The sequence below is a fragment of the Balaenoptera musculus genome, chromosome 16 (assembly GCF_009873245.2).
Source record: "Balaenoptera musculus isolate JJ_BM4_2016_0621 chromosome 16, mBalMus1.pri.v3, whole genome shotgun sequence".
Lineage (NCBI taxonomy): Eukaryota > Metazoa > Chordata > Mammalia > Artiodactyla > Balaenopteridae > Balaenoptera > Balaenoptera musculus.
Genome location: NC_045800.1, coordinates 73,267,260 through 73,285,238, shown reverse-complemented (window position 1 = coordinate 73,285,238; position 17,979 = coordinate 73,267,260). Strand labels below are relative to the sequence as shown.

Genomic DNA, 17,979 nt, shown 5'->3' with positions numbered 1-17,979 from the left:
CCACCATTTAACACAGTGTCTTTGCAGACTAGCTGGCACGTGGGTGGTGGTTGATAAATGGATGAGTAATGGATAGATGTGCAAACACCCTGGTCCAATAGGTGACATGACTTCTTGCTGGCCCACTCCAGGAGCAGAAAGCTCTCAAGATAGTGGCACTTTCTGCTGCGTAAGAAATGGTAGCTGCTGTTCTGCAGCATTCTTGCCTCGCTGATGAATGATAAATTTCTTAAGTACCTTGTAACTCCTTTAGTTTATTTGTAAAAGTTGGGACAGCATTCTCTGTAACAGATTTTGCAACAGAGCAAGAAGGATCATAAAATGCTTTGCAAATATGAATGGGTGTGAAGGTCATAATACAATGAATCATAAATAACAGGATTGAAATCGTGTTCCCACAAAATAAGTTTTTCTTAAAAGCATTCAAATGATCACACTGATTAGTTCTGCCTCACTCTTACATGCACGAAATGTCTTGATAACTTGGTCCAATGGGGCCACGACTCTCTTTCCTGTATGGAATTTGTTTTCTGAAGGCTGTTTGTGATCTGGTCAGGTTTGAGTGTCAACAGTCTATAGAAGGAATACAACCTGGAGTTTTCACAAAGGATGATTTCTTTATCTAGGGTTTCATTTCTGGTCATGTGAATGTTCTCTCAGCTTGCTCTTCTAAGAATGGAGCATTTGATACTGAGCGGTGGGAAAAAATGGGAGTCTTAGAATGTCAGAATTCAAAAGGGCATGCTAGCTAGTATGGGTCTGTGGAAAGTCTTTGTAGACAGGTACCTTCGGTTCAAATCCAGTTCTCAAACCAGTGAGCTTGGATCTTGGAGGAGTTCCTTAACTCTGAGCCCTATGTAACTTGTTTATAAGATCAGGATAAGAAAAGTTACCTCTGGGGTGGACATGACGAATAAATGATACAAAACCACCAGCACAGTTCTGTTGACAAAATAATTTAGGTTACGTATTCTTTCCAAGGTCATACAACCTTGGAGATAGAGGAGAGCCATAGAGCCAGTCTGTGGCAGATCTAAGGTTGGATTGTTTTTTTTTTTTTAAATCACACTGTCTCTGTTTTGCATCTCTACAGGTATATAAATCGGAACTGCTATCATTTTAATTTCATTCAGTTTTTAGGGGAAAATATCACCAATCATAGAAGATTAAGTAGCAGATAAATTGGGGGAAATGAAGGAAATAAAAGATAAATTTATAATATTTAACTCTGTCTGTAGAATATGTGGAACAATAGAACAGTTGTAATATATTCACTGAAATATTTCAGAAAATTATAGACATTCATTTCTTTGGAATTAAAGTTCAGCTCCATCTAAATATGCAACTTTTGGAACAAGCCCACCCTTGATGTTACAGAAAAAAACCCTCAAATGATATACTTGGCCCTTCTTCCTCAACATAAACACAGTAGGAAACTTTTCAATTTTTATTTTGAAATAATTAGATTCATGGAAAGTTGCAAAGACAGTACAGAAAGGTCCCATAATTTTAGTAATTTAACTCATATTCTTATTGAATTCTGGCATCTGCTATACGTGTGTCTGGATCAGCATTATTTTACGTCTTTAACTACCCAAGATAGGGACCTTCTTTGTTATTCAGATTTGCACAAATAATTGAGTGCTAATGACGCAGAATGTCTGGAAACAATGATATACCTGTTTGTTTTTCCCTCCAGTTTTAGCAATCCGTATAATTGCTGACAATCAGATATCTTAAAGTTATTTTTAGAAAACTAATTCCTAATCATTACGTGCCCTTCTCCTGCTTCCCAGACCTCCTCTCCCCATTTGTTTGTGGCATCCGTTCTTTTAGAAAGTTGCTTCCTCTCTTGGGTATGGGTCACCGAATTATTGAGGAAATGTATTGCCAAGAGTGGCAGCACATGCCTGGATACAACTCATTCATTTCTTCATTTCTTCAACAAATTATGATGAAGTGACAACACTGCTAAGGGCTGTTATATTCATTGGGCATAATGGCTGTCACCAGTCAGAGCCATTCCTGCCCTCATGGACTGTACAGTCCACTAAGGAAGAGAGCAAAGTTCAAAGTTGCTTGTTACAGAAGAAGACAGGCCAGGTGCGATAGAAGTATTTACCAAGCGGATCTAACTTAGACTGGGGTTTAGGGAAGGCTTCCTGGAAACAGAGAAGTGAGAGAGGGTGTGTTTGGCCATGCTGGAATAATCATTCTAAGGTTTTCCTCCATGATTGCAGAAGCCTTGTATTCTTTGCATCTGCTTCTCCCTGTTATTTTCCAGAAAAATGTTCTTCCACATCTGCTTACTTTTCCACTTGTGCAAATGAAAAGGCTTGCAGGCAATTAGCCCCCTTACAAACTTTCTTCAACCCTTTGTTTAACCATCCGTACTATATCCAGACAAGAAACAATTTATATAATCCTATCTTCAAAATCAGGATCGTATATAATGTCTTAAAGCTAAACACCATCAATCCGTAACCCGGCCTATGCAGCAAACACAGAAGTGCACTGAGCTCTAAGGGGCCTAGACCTGCCGTGTGTGGCACATCGGCCTCTATTCACATCGACACTAAAGGTGACGGAAGCCAACACCCGGCCTCTCAGACCCCTTCACTGTCCCTGGAGGGCACAGAGCCCCACTCTGTCTGACACATGGGACAGGGTGTCTCATGTCATTTTTTGACCCACTAATGTTTCATAAAGACATGTAATTGCAAGAAGTACGTCACACAGACATATATAAAACTTGGCATTATTAATGCTCATCTGCTTTGGTCCCATTTTCATTTCCTGACTAGTAGGGGTGAGGGAACTGTTCTGGCCCAGTTATGCATGTGGTGGGCATTGCTGAATCCACTTAAAATAAGTTTTATGGCAGTGGACTGAAAGCAGATTAGCATCTTGTTATGGTTTAATTAATAGTTTTGGGCTTTTTCGCTTTTTCTATTTTTTTCTTACACCCCAACCACAGTCCTGATTTGGTTAAATTCAATTTTTCCTTTTTCCTCCAGAATTTTTCAAAATTGTTAATCGATTTCCCCAACAGATGGTGCTGTGTACAACGTAAAACTACATATTTCACTTTTCAGTGCTCAACTACTTCTATGAGCAGTTCTTAAGATCTCTAAGGAGGAAGGATTCTTCTACTAGTAAATATCATATTCTTTTCCATGATGGCTTATCATAGGATATTGAATATAGTTCCCTGTGCTGTACAGTAGGACCTCATTGTTTATCTGTTCTATATATAGTAGTTTGTATCTGCTAATCCCAAACTCCCAATCCAACCCTCCCCCGTCCCCGTCCCCCCCCAACCCCGCCACCGGCAGGCACAATTTTAAACATGTTGAATTGAACTTTGTGAGTTTAACTCAAGTAAGGTTTTAATTAAACTTACAAAGTGGATTCAATTTGGTGCATTTTAAACATGATGCTTTTGTGGGGAGCAGATTGAGTATTTTTTTGTTTTGCGATATCTTTCTCTCCTGAGAAAACATGAATGAACAAGTGCTAGAACAAGATCTATGTCTGCTGCCAAAGAGAAAAGTTGCTCCTGCCACATGATACCTCAGTGGTAACAGCAGGTTCTTCACACCCAGACCAACTGTCCTCTGTGTCATTCTAGCCTGTTATTTCAATAGAGCTGCTCTAACACACCTGCTTCATTAGCATAACCACTGATGCCTTTATCTCTGAGGTTGCTAGTGCCACAAATAACTCTTGATTCCACCTTATTCTGCAATGACAATTTTTCCTGACTACGCGCCATGTCCTTTGGAGTCATACAAGAACTAGGAGGGTACCTTGATTCATAATGGAAAATTTAAATAGCAGTTGACAGTCATGTCACCTTTTGTTCCACACAAAGCACTTTCTTAGGCATCCTTCATTTGAGAAGATACAGAGGCAAGGGAGTATTGTAGAAAAACAACTAGATTTGGAGTCAGAAGTCTAGATTTTGGAAGTCTAGATCTGTCTGCTTTCTATTTCCTGACTGGGTGGTGGTCATGGGGTAACCATCATCAACTGTGGCCAGGGATTCCACTAGCCCTGGAGGCGTCCTCGTGGGATCTGGAAAAGCATCCACGTGGAGTGGACACAGCCCTGTGGGCAACTAGACAGTAGTTTTGAACAAATTAGATAAAGGTGCCCCTTTGTCCTGAAGGCCAGTGTCAGAGCAGATGGCTTGGGAAGTGGAAGAGGCAAGATTTCTGCCCCCCTCGCTCTCCTGCACGACTGTACACGGCAGCCGTGTCTATGGCTAACTTTGAGAGTGGTTCTCATGTGTCAGACACCATGCTGAGAAGTTTACACATATTAGCTCATCTATTTCCCATTAGTCCTCTATGAGCTTAGAGAGATCGAGGGCTTTCTCGGAGTCGCAAAGCTAGTAAGCCGTGGAGCCAGGATGGGAATTCCAGTCTGTGTGACATGCACAGATCATGATCCTAACGACCACACCACATTGGGCAAACTATCCTCCTCCTTGGACTTGTCTTTCCCTGGAGTTACAATCTGATTGTGCACATGGAAACGCTTTGCAAGTTTTAAAATACTATAGAACCATAATCTAATCTTTACAATTGTGTTGTTCGGTAAAAAAATCACTGATAAAATACTGGCTAAGATGCTTTCTAAACACTTGGGTTTTAAGATTTTCAGAGAAGAGGGTGCAACAGGGCTAGTTATAAAAGTAGAATACAGATTAGTTATAAAGTAACATACAAAGTTCACTTATGGAAAAGAGGGTTAAAATGAGACATTCATAATAAGACAGCTATTATCAAGGGTCACTTGCCATAGATGACAGATAAGGCTTAATTGTTATGAACTGGGTAAATTGATAGAATAAATAAAATAATAGTAGAATGATTTATTTCTCTTTTTCTTTAAGGAAGTCTTGAGTGATCTGGTCACTGGCTTATTTTATGTACTATTTTTATCTTGCTAATTAACAGCTATCCAGGGGCACAGGGTGTTGAGGGTAGAAATAACATGAAACCTCCTAAACCATGCTTACGCTTCTCTCCCCACAAGAAGTTTGACTAGTTGGACCTTGAAGGAAAAAGAAGGGTTGGATTTTTAGAGACAGACTGATTTTTATTTTTGCCTGTCTGTTTTTAGAGGAGGGATGTTCCAATAAGAGCTAAGTTTCTCTGGGGACAGGACAAGAGTGGTGGTTAGTGGTGCTTGAGCTTGGTATGAAATCTGATTAATTGAGCTTCAGTTATAAAATGTATGTCTTGGTTCCTTCATTATTATTGCTTTTATAGATTTAATATATGAAGAAAACCACAGTGACTTGAAAATTTAGTCCTCAGTTTTCCTTTTGTGGCCTCCAGTGCTTGATTCTTTAAACTTGGAAGTATTTGCATTTCCTTTGAATTGTCTAAAATGGAACCAAACTTTATCTGGTCTTAAAAAATGTAGCAAAGAAACTCTATCCACTATTTCCAAGATAACATGTAGAATCCAGGATAGGGCTATATCATCATTTCTTTAAAACATCGGACAGATGCCCCTAGTGTGGCAGTGTTTGGGGCGTCATTTGTCTAAGCAAAGATAGGACTAACTTCCTATTTGAAAATTGGCTTATTAAAAACAAAATGAAGGGACTTCCCTGGTGGTGCAGTGGTTAAGAATCCGCCTGCCAATGCAGGGGACACGGGTTCGAGCCCTGGTCCAGGAAGATCCCACATGCCGCGGAGCAACTAAGCCCGTGTGCCACAACTACTGAGCCTGCGCTCTAGAGCCTGCGAGCCACAACTACTGAGCCCACGTGCCACAACTACTGAAGCCCGCACGCCTAGAGCCTGTGCTCCACAAGAGAAGCCACTGCAATGAGAAGCCAGCGCACCGCAACAAAGAGTAGCCCCCGCTCACCGCAACTAGAGAAAGCCCGCGCACAGCAACGAAGACCCAACGCAGCCAAAAAAAATAATAAATAAATAAATAAATAAATTTAAAAAACAAAATGAAGACATGTCAGGATGAAATCATGGAAATCCATTCCATAAATAAACCTTTAAATTAAAAAAAAAAATCTGCCTGTGCCTGATACTCTAATCTGTGCTCAAAAATGAAGAACATATTCTTAGAATCCAGTGTTTTTGTCAGAACTGCAGTGTCTAATGAGGTGGCCACTGGCCACAGGTGACTATTTGAAATTAATTATACGAAATTAAAAATTACCTTCCTCACTTGCACTAGTCACATTTCAAGCGCTCAAGAGTCACATGTGACTAGTGATGACTGCTGGATCACACAGGTATGGAATATTTCCATCATCACAGAAAGTGCTATTGGACAACACTCTCTTAGAATATTCAGTATTCTTCCTAAAATATTGTTACTTTCTCAGAACTTTCCCCAAAGTAAACGCTCCTCTTTAAGTTTTTCCCCCAGGAGATTAACATTAATGAAGTTTGGGGGAGAAGAAACAGACTAACAAGAGCTTTCTTCCAGAGAGCTATATATTATTTTTTTTAATTTGAATTTTATTTTATTCACTTATTTTTATACAGCAGGTTCTTATTAGTTATCTATTTTGTACATATTAGTGTATATATGTCAATCCCAATCTCCCAATTCATCCCACCACCACCACCCCCTGAGAGCTATATATTATAATGAGGTTCCTCCTTTGCCTACTCTCCAGGATTGGGTGAGTGTCTAAATCAGCACTGTGCCCAATACTGGTGACTCAAAAGTGATTATGACACGTTCTCTGCCCTCAGCTGCTTACAATATCAAGGTAGCTATTGGTTAAAAAAAAAAGAAATCCTTGTGGAGAGGATGCTGCATTAAAAAACTAGTAGTCTACAATAGTATTTAAGAAATACTGGATACGTGAAAATATCTTTATACCTTATTTTCCTTAAAACAGAAAAAAAAACTATCCTCTGGAAAACCCATTTATCTTATTCTATTTTTTATTCTCCATCATCCATATTCTTTTACTCTTTTTAAAATGCTAATTCAGTTCTTTCCCTTAGGATTTATTCATTTTAAAACTTTTGATTATGTTTTCTTATAAATTTCCTTATAAAAAAACCTATATTTCATGCTTTAAAATAAATTAAGGTAATAACAATTAGAAATCTAAATTGCCAGTGAAAGTTCCCATCCATCAGAAATTATCTGAAGTTGTGAATGGTACAGGATATAAATGTCAGTATTATGTATAAACATTTAATGTATACTCATTACATGTATAACATTTAAAATGACTATTCTGGATCTTGAAATCTAGGTTTGTAGGAATTTTCTTCTTTAGGTTTATTTTCTTCTCTACAGGACACATATTTCTAAAGTAAGTGGGATAGTTAAAAGTTTTTGAGAACAGATAGAACTAGATTTCAGCCCCTGTGCTGCTACTGAGTTGGGGTAACCTTTTGACTTGTTTGAACTTCAGTTCCCCCATCTATAAAGTGGGATTAAAACTACCTACTGGGGCTTCCCTGGTGGCGCAGTGGTTGAGAGTCTGCCTGCCAGTGCAGGGGACATGGGTTCGGGCCCTGGTCTGGGAGGATCCCACATGCCGCGGAGCAACGAGGCCCGTGAGCCACAACTACTGAGCCTGCGCGTCTGGAGCCTGTGCTCCGCAACAAGAGAGGCCGCGGCAGTGAGAGGCCCGTGCACCGCGATGAAGAGTGGCCCCCGCTCGTCGCAACTAGAGAGAGCCCTCACACAGAAACGAACACCCAGCACAGCCAAAATAAATAAATAAAATAAATTTAAAAAAAAAAGAAAAATTAAAAAAAAAAACACAAAAAAACTACCTACTTTGCAGTACTATGCTTTCATTTAAAATTTTCAAATATAGAGGCATTTATCAGTGCCTCATGAATGCTAGACTCTCAGCAATGATTAGGTTCCCCCTACCCTGATGTAAAAACATCTTTAAATTCTTGGTTGGCTGTGATTCGCTGCGTCTTATACAATACCTTTGGCATGACAGTTTTTTCTATGGAATGAATATAATAGTGACAATAGCTGATATTTATCAAGGGCTTAGTCTGTAACAAGGGCTATATTTGAAAAGCGCTTCCTGTAATGACTTTATTTCTTCTCAACAGCAACCCTAGGAAGTGAGGAAGGTAATCTCCATTTTATAGAAGTAACAGAGGCTCACGGGGATCCAAGAGCTTGTCCGTGGTCGTCCCTCAAACACCCTCGAGTCTGTCTGGCTCCTTTGTCCACATTTCACAACCAGGAGAGACTATGCTAGATGCATTCCAAAAGCCAGTGAACTAAATGCTAAGAGAGTGAATTTTATGGTATGAGAATAATTTCTCCAGTAAAGCTGTTATATAAAACAGTTGCTGGATTTGTAGTGATTAGCAAGTCAGTATAAAGATCAGCTTTATTTTATGATGAGCTTTCTCTCTCTCTCTCTCTCTTTTCTTTTTTTTTTACATTTTTAAAGGAAAACACTGCACCAAGTACCCACTCTCAAAACAAGTCTATTCCCAATGTCTACCAAGAAAAACTGCTATGATTCTAAGGGTCAGACAGCCTGAAGAAGGTGTGTATGAGAAAGTGACATGCTCGCTATAGGCCAGTCTTACCAGGTCAAAGAATGAGACACTGGAAGCACCACAGACTCCAATCATTAGCCTGAAACCTATTTTTTTTTTTAAAAACTGATAGAACCCAGGAGAAATTAAAAATCCATAAGAATACCGAAATAATCTGGGAGAAGACTGAGATAAAAGAAAGGGTACGAAAATAATGATTCCAAAAATAAAAAGTGAACGTATTTTCTTAAAAATGCTCTGCATGCTTTGCATGCCTTCCATTATTATTTCACTCCCTCCTTACACATTTTCGACTTAGAAAACTTTCTTAAGCTTTGGAAAGATTGATACAGTTGATTTAAGACAGAGAATTATCAGAAGATTTATACATTAATATGGGGGGGGCGGAGTTTGTTAGATTAAATGGAACTTCATGCCTTAGACGCAGAAAACAATAAATGCTGAGGAACCGGATTCCCAGTTTAAAATACAAACGTGTGAAATTCAAGTACTGTTTCCTTTAGTCTAGCCATTCCTTTGATTTCTTCCTGCAGACATTCATAGAAACAGGGAGTCATCGTAATTACCTTCATCCATGCCATTAAGTAATTCGGTTAAATCTTCATTTTTACTGTCAAATTGATGCTCCTTCCACGTTTCACCATTTTCACTTCGAAGAACAATGAGTTCTCTCTCTTTTCCTCTCATAGACCCAAAGTGAGGGATTTCCACGATGACAGGGCTGGAAAAAAAAAGCCACATTATTTTGGTATCAAAGGAAATAGGTTTATAGTTTCATACTTTTAAAAGTGTTTCATTGACAGTATTCATTTGAAAATCAGAGGTGCCACTAAGGTTGGGAATGATTTCAAAGCTGCAGAATCATTTGCTAATTAAATAATATATTAGAAGCCTGAAAACATGCCATCATTCATTCATTCACAAACAATTCTTGGGGGCCTATCATATGTTAGGCATTTGATTTAATAGGGGGAAAATATTCAGCACATGTAAGTAATCGAGGAATTGAAAGTTATTAAAATAGACCATAAGAAAGAAAGTTGGTCCATTTTTTAAAACACAATAGTATATTGTATTATACAAAACGCTCATGATTTAAAAGGACACAGTCATTTCTTTAAAAAAGAAATTCTGTAAATTGCCTATTTTGAAAGATTACTGATTTTTTTTCCCTTAGCAAGAAAACAATCAATATAACAATCCACTCCTTCCAACGGTCAGTTTTCATAACTTTCATGGCCTGTATAGTCAAGACAGTTTCTTTGATTTTTACGTTGTGAAATGGGCAGCGTAATTTCCTAGCTCTCGTAGGACTGCATAGGAATTAAACTTTCCGAAAAAGCACTATTGGTTTGAAATTGTCATATAATGATCTATTAATTTTTGACAGTGTCCTTTTGCAAAAGAAGGTGAAAAAATGGCTGCAAATTGAAGATAGCCAATCAAGCACAGGAATAATTTTGTTAAATTTTGAAGTAGGATAAATGCTAAAAAAGATGAATGGAAGTAAGCAGACCACAATCACACACAGTTTATGTAGTTGGATTGTGCAGCTTTATTTTATGACATTTAAGTAGACAGTATCATTATTCTCCTACAGAGGTTGTATGTAACCTCACCTCTTAGCCTATGTGTTTATGTACATGTGGTAACAGAAGATACAGGCTTAAATAGGTAATAGCATAAAAAGGGATAGTAGTTGTAATGACCAAACGACATAAATAAAAACATATTAATATTTAATTTATTACAAAAGCATTCACTTAAAATGGGATGATAAATATGAAAATTTTACTTTGGGCAAAATAATTATAATTAATTCAAATTAAGGGTTTGAAAATTTTTTTATAATCCCTTTATTTTTCAGTGGGTAAAAACAAAATCAACTATTCCTAATAGTGTTAGTAATTTCAAGAGTTATTAAGATGTTTACCTTAGTTTTTAACCACACCTGGTGATTAGACATTAAATTTTTCTTTTTTTGAAAACTAGATACAATCTTTGCAGGTTAATGCATCAGATACTGTCACTCTAAATATTTCAGGAATGTGGCTTTGTGTATGACATTCAACAGTATTGGAGAGGAGAAATGAACAAGGGTCTGGGACCAAGGTGAAAGCCAAGCATAACTTTTCATAACAGGTTTCTTCATGCAGACTGCCAATGCAAACACACCAATCAGACAGATAAGCAGACAGACAAATACCAACACATTTCAGCTTAAACAGAACAAAACAATTTAATAACTTTAGTAGAATATGCTACCTGCTGCCTATTTGATTTTCTTTAAATATCTTGTATTCCCAACATTTTTTCAAAATCAGTTCACTTATTGATGACTTGTCCATCTCACAGCCCATAAGCACTTTTTAAAAAATGTAACTCCACACACATATATATATATACAGGTATATATATATATATACACATATATATCATTTACAGCAAATGTTGATTCAAAGCCTGCAAATATCTTCTTTTACACTGGGTTAAAATTAGACTATCAGTCTGTCTTAAAAACTATCATCATCAGTTGAAACATTTCAAATTAAAGAAAGGTTTACAGAAGCACAAAGTTATGAAAGCAGAATGCTTGCAGTGAATTCCACATGCTTGAAAAGCACAAGATAGGTAGCGGTGCTGCATTAAGTCAAGCCACTATGATTTTTTTTTCTTCTTTCAGTGACACACATCAACTGAAAGCATTAAAAACCGAAAATAAAATTAAGACAAGAATAAGACCATGGGTGTGACAGAAAAAAATTGAAAATGGAAAAAGAATTGTAGACATTCTGTATCTTGTCTATAAAGATCCTACCCAATAAATTTTGTTCCTTGAGGCCCAAGCTGCAGGATTCGGCTAACCAAGCTCTCGCCCTCATTTACAGGGGGAGGATTGGTAGGAAGGTGCAGTTTACTGAATAACATCCGTGCAGCAGGAAGAGAAACGAGAAGGGGAAACTGTGAACAAACTGTCCGTCACGACAGAGCCTGCCTGATTTGCACCCAAGTGCCACCTCAGAAAATAAATTCATTTTTTCCTTTTGTAAAATACCATATCGCAATGGATTGTTCCCCCCAAAATTATCATTAAAAAGACATGTACCCAAAATAGCCATTTATTCAACGTGTGATATATAAGAGTGGTGCCTTGACTTCCGCGGGGGCCGCTGGGGTTCCGTGCACTCACTGAGCAGAGAACGTGCTTCTCGGTTAGTAAAACCTTTGGCCAGCAAACTGAGTTAAGGAAGTACCAGCCTACCAGCTTTTCAGAGGATTACACAGCTTTGTGACCTCTGATACTATGTGAATGCTGTACTCGACTGAAATGGTCCAACTCAACAGATTTAACTACTTGAGTTGACAAGGGTAAAGAAAATCAAAGATGTGGTATGAGGGCCAAGATGAAAACTGACAAAATGACTTACCCTAAAAATTGTGCCCCTGCAGGACCCATTTCTACCAGCCTACTGGCTAATCCCTCTCCTTCCACCATGGGGGGTGGGTTGGCCAGTTTATGTCTCTTTACCAAACGGCAGGTGATACGGGTGGGGGCAGTGCACTTGCGAGGAGGAATGATGATTCTCATCCCGTGGTGCCGGCTTCCCCTCATGGAGCCGCCTCTTGCATCCACCATAAAGCTAACCAGAAACCTGCAGGGGGGAAGATCAGAGGCCAAATCAAGGAGAGACAGAAGCCGTTTTCACAGCGAGTTTGGAAACTGAATGTTAAAGTGACAGACAAGGTAGCTATCATTCCCTCTCTTTAAGAATACATTGGAAGTAAATACAGTGGAGTCACATCAAACATGCATTTGACTTGTGAACTGAGCAAAAAGTAAAACACGACACTTTATGTTTTGATGGTGCATGGCCTCCGAACAGAAGCCAACCACTCTGTCAGATGCTCAAAATGAAGGAAGAGTGCCTGTTTCAAAGTTGGGATAAAGACTGGCTATTAAACGACTGTCTTGCATTTAAAAACAAACCCACTGTATGCGGTCCCTGTGGGTGGTTTAAGTTTACATTCAAGGGTCATTTTACCTATCAATGGTCTTAGCCATGTGCCGACTATGGAATCTCTCCCCCTCAACAAGTAAGATGAAACTCCACAGTATGTCTTAAACATGTACAACTCATAAAATGAATGTATCTTTAATCATACCGACACTCTAATTTTTACTATTTTCACAAAGCAGAAAATAAGAATAAAAGAAGAAGGTGACTAAAGTTTTACTAAGGCAATTTTGATGGAAAGGGGTTTAATCTTTTCAATATCAATTTGGCTTAAAAACTGTTTAAAATAACCTACATTTGAGTATCTGTACAGCAATACAAAAATGATTGAACAGACTTTTTAGAAAATATCTCTAAGTTATACAATTCTGTCATTGGCTGTTATATTAAAGCTAGGGAGGAAAAATTATTTGTCTGCATGTAGCTATGAAGATGTAAAGAATTAACTGTGTCATATTTGGGTAATATCTTTTAAAAAAATTTTATTGAAGTATAGTTGATTTACAATGTTGTGTAAATTTCTGCTGTATAGCAAAGTGATTCAGTTATACATATATATATTCTTTTTCATATTCTTTTCCATTATGGTTTATTACAGGATATTAAATATAGTTCCCTGTGTTATACAGTAGGTAGGACCTTATTGTTCATCCATCCCATGTATAATAGTTTGCATCTGCTAACCCCAAACTTATTTGGGTAATATCTTGATTCCTATCATGTGTTCGTGAAAAAAAGACCTCCGTGACTCCTCCCACCACTGTCACCGGGTTGTAAAGCACTCTGATGGATGTAAACCAATGAGCCCAACATACGGAAGAGTGCAAGTCAGAGACTGGGGAACAGAAACACGTATTTTTGCATTCTAATTTTCACATGTGAAAATATGCTTATTAGTGGGAGAGCACCAAATGTTGATATTTAGAAAATTGTTTGAATACCTACAGTATTTGGGCAGGGGGGAAGGGGGATAATCCCATCCATCAAAATCCTCTACTATTTACTCTTCTAAAAAACAGTTCTAACATCCTACAAATAGATTTCAGACCTTGCTTGGCAGTCCTAGCTGGAGACCCTTTCCTAAGGAGTGATGCCTCTTGACCTTGGAAGAGTAACCTCTTCAACAAAGCAGATGGACCCACCATCCCCATGGAGAGAGGCAAGAGCATGGGGGTCACTTTTCAGCCTATCAGATTTTCAGAACCAACTCTGGTCATCAGTGAGGTGGAATCAACTTCACACCCTTTTGCTCATTTTGGATTTAGCTGTTTTCCTCTGGATTAATTAATGGTTTCATATGTTTTTGATATCATTATATGTACTTTGAGAGACCGGAACCACTAGGATATTCAAAGTATGAGGGCAAGAGACTGAGTCTCTCAAAAACAAAACAAAACAAAAATCACTCCTCCCTAGTCAAAGACAAAGATACTTGTTCACTTGTACAAGTGTCCAGATGAACTGTCTCCAGTGTTGAATGATAAAAGGGTCACTTGAAACTGCTCTGGGGAGCCTATACTTTTTTAGACATATACATACTTAACAACTACTTTTATTCAGTAATAAAGACAATGTGGCATATTATAAGGAAGCCCAACACAAAAATCTGATCTTTCCCAGCTTCCAGTAGTTAAAAATCAACTTGTGCTTGGGACTAAGAGTAACAGAATGAATTAAAAATGATTCCAGATAAACTCTGGGTTTGAAAATGCAGTTGTATTAGTATTGATACAGATAAACACTGGAGTGTTTACACTGAGAGGGCTGTGTTTGCCCTGGCAACAAACAGCTGAGTCTCACTAATACAGATAATAATTCAGATCAGGTTTGTCTTGTTCACTGCTTGACCTACAGAGCTGAGCACAGTTCCCATACATAATAAGCACACAGTAAATGTTTATTGAATAAACCAATGAAAAAACCCATTTTGTTAAGTGTGCTCAGAAACTGCCTAGGTCAGACTTGGTTACTAACACTGAAAAAAAATATGGAAAAAATATATACATATATAAATATTTTATATATATAAAGTATATATATATATAAAGTGAAGGTAGTGTAAGAAGATTACCAGTGCCAATATAAAAATACCCCAGCTACAAAGAATATCAGAACCAAATGGAAAAACCATGGCTTAGAAGATTTTATAAAATTGGAAGAATCTCTTTGTCTGTGTTCTGTGTAGCAACTAGTGCATAGTTGGTGCTCATTACTGATTATTTATTGTTCTATGGTTTTCAATTTTACAGAGCCAAAAGACTGAGGAAAGATGGGAGTAGGTGTTTAAGCCTGATATTGAGTCCTATTATTCAATAGCATTATGAAATATAATGATTTGTTTTCTTAACTCATCCCTTACATATTGTATGCAAAATAAAATTTCATGCAATATAACTTACAGAAACAAATGAAAAGGTGATATTTAATCATATTCATTGTATCTTATTAATATTTAAACTAAAGCAGGAATTCTACAAATGATCCTAAAACTAACACACGAATGTTTCTAGCTTTAGGAACAGCAGGATGACAAATGCTGATACACTACAGACATTGACACAATCTAACTGTGGGAAAAATTCACATAAATTAAAAATACAAAAAGGGATGGTTCACATAAAAGACACAGTTATCACCTTGAATCATACTGAGGAAGTGGAGAAGAATAGCTGCAAAATAATTTAGAAAGCAAATGGGAAAAATTAATGTAAGATAATTAGAAGCAAGCAACAGAAAATGTCAATGATAAGCAAAGGAAAAATAAAAACCATCAGAAAATGAAACCAAGGCATTTGGCATTTGTGGGACAACTTGGAAAAAGATTTGCCTTAAATGGCTATATATAAGCTACACCATAGACCTGGCATTAGTGAACTATTTCCAAGTGTATACCAAGTGTATATTTTCCTTTTCAAATAAGCCCAACTAGCTGCCATTACTTTTCCTTTCCTGCAAAAGTCTACTGTCTTCAGTGAATTCAAGGGGAAGGAGAGATTAGTTGCATATTCAAATACTACACTGCCTCAGTGCAGGGGAAAGCTCATTTCTGATTTTATTATCCTGTGATCCCTCAACTTCTCAATTTACTAAATTAAACCCTAGTGCTTTTCTTTCCTATGTAGAATACAAAGTGCTGGTTCTAGATTTTTGTCACATGGTGGCAATTCACCAAGTTTGGTTCAAAAAACTCTTCAGTATGTTTGCCCACTTAATGAATGTATTCTGGGTGTTTTATATTTTCCTTCTCAACTTTTTTTTTTTGCTCTGTTTTTTGCTTTTGCAATTTTAGACCCAAATACATCTACTATAAATTGTGTAACTATTTAAAGCAGTTTAAAATGTAATATTACTATAATTAAAGCTTTTTCTAACTGAATTAAAGAAATGCAATATTAATGATTCAAAGACCACCATGTAGTTTATAGTTTATAAAGCACTTTCATGTGAATTATTTCCATTTAAATGACATTGCAGTGACTTGTTTTTCACAATTGTGGTGTTACAAGCCACAATTGTGTAAGAATACTTTAACCTGCAACATTACTCGGAGTCTAGGACTTGTCCTCTGTAAAATGGGGATAATGAGTAAAGCCTATCTCAGTGTCATTTTAAGGTTCAAATAAATATTAAATAAGATAATACATGTAAAAGATTTAGCACAATGCCAGATACATGAAAAGCACTAGGTAGGTTAGCCATTACAATTTATTGTAATTGAAAGCAGCAAAAAATACTTCATAAAATATATAAAGCACTTCACAAATGTTAATATTGTTAATTTATTTAATTCAGAATTAAATAAATTGAATCTGCACTTGTCCTGGATCACCACTAATTTATGTCCTAAATGTCAATTTCAGAGGTGAAAATACTTTGAAATTTTCATCATCTTAATGAATTATTTCGATTCCATTTGTATGTGAATCAATTATCCCAAGTTTAATTACCTATAATAGGCTAAGAATCCAATATCTAAAAATACAATAATTATCAATTCAGCAGTTGAAGCAGGTCACCTTTTAGCTGCCTGCCTCAAATTTTGCTGACTAACAGGGCAGCAACAAGGAGCCTGTTTGATGTGGTTTTTACTATAGCACTTCCAGGGTACACACGTTGGTACATTTACTTTTTCTTTTCTTTTTAAAAATTCATTTATTTAAAAAAAATTTTAATTTAATACAACTTCATTATAATTTTATTTCAGGAAAATCAGATACTCAGAAAAAAACTTCATTTGAATAAAGTAAAATTAAGAGAAATGACTATATTAAAATTTTTTTTATTGAAAAGGAAAATTAGAGATCTAAAAGTAGTGCCAGAATAGCCAGGAAATTGTTATGCACCAATACTTTTATTAATTTCCTTTCTAACGTGGTGCTTTTACCAATAAAAATAGATATGCAGATTTGTTTAGAAAAAATATTTACTAATGATTTACAAATATATGCCACATATAGTCACTAATGAAGTCCTTTAGAAGATCAATATCTCATACATGTGAAGCTTGTCAATATGAATTTATAACTGCAAATAGTAAGTGCAATGTTAATTTAATAGGAAAAGTGACTTTCTGGTTACTTACCCAGAATGAACAGGACTTGAGACAAGATTGACATTGTCCAAGGTGTCTGCAGCCCAGCTGTAATGTCTAAGAGAATCTGAATCAAATTCTCTTGTGAATGTTAGATGCTGAAATATAAAACGATATATTGTGTCAACAACTCATCCAAGACAGTGGTTTCTCTGTACGTACAAAATATACCTGTATGTCTCCACAGTCCAGATAGTCTAAAATTCAAAATAAGCATATATATATATATTTTTTACAGTTGTCCCTTAGTATCCTCGGGTGATCAGTTCCAGGACACCCCCCACCCACCCATCCCTGTGGATACCAAAATCCGGAGATGCTCAAGTACCTTATATAAAATAACTAATGTCATTGGCCCTCTGCATCCATGGGCCTGACTGTACATTCCTCCACAGGTATACATTGAAGTTTCAAGAATTAGAAATGAAGTTTATTGATACGCTGTATTATTTCAGTCTTTTAAGAAACCATCTTGAGTAACTGGCATGGCACAAGGAATATCACAGAAGTAATGCTAACCATGATTTTAAGTACTTCAACAATCTCTAAATTAATCTGACAATTGTAAATTTCTTTTCCGAATCTCAAAATAAAAATAAAAAAATTCAAGCTTGATGACTTCTGTTTCCAAGTGGGGTAGAGAAGCCAGCAGCAGCCTAGTGCTGTGCTAAGCACAACAGGTAAGTGTAGAAATCATCTCTGCGGGCAGCAGAGAACAACTGAGGTGCAAAACTGAGGAGCTATATTTGGAGAGGTGGTTACCTGGAAGAGGTGAGCTTTTTGTTGCCATTTTTATCTTGGGGGCATTTGTCAATTACCAGTGCAG

At 37.0% G+C, this 17,979-nt stretch overlaps 1 protein-coding gene across 5 annotated transcripts in view; it reads right to left on the bottom strand.

Moving 5' to 3' along the window:
• Nucleotides 1-17,979, bottom strand: part of ANK3 (ankyrin 3) — a 686,669-nt gene that overhangs the window by 64,043 nt on the left and 604,647 nt on the right. For all 5 annotated transcript variants that reach the window (XM_036828058.1, XM_036828063.1, XM_036828060.1 and 2 more), the window contains 3 exons: nt 17,145-17,251; nt 11,975-12,199; nt 9,113-9,267 (listed from right to left, as the gene is read on the bottom strand). In XM_036828058.1, coding sequence (XP_036683953.1) covers nt 9,113-9,267; nt 11,975-12,199; nt 17,145-17,251 — 487 coding nt within the window. The remainder of the gene's footprint in view (nt 1-9,112; nt 9,268-11,974; nt 12,200-17,144; nt 17,252-17,979) is intronic.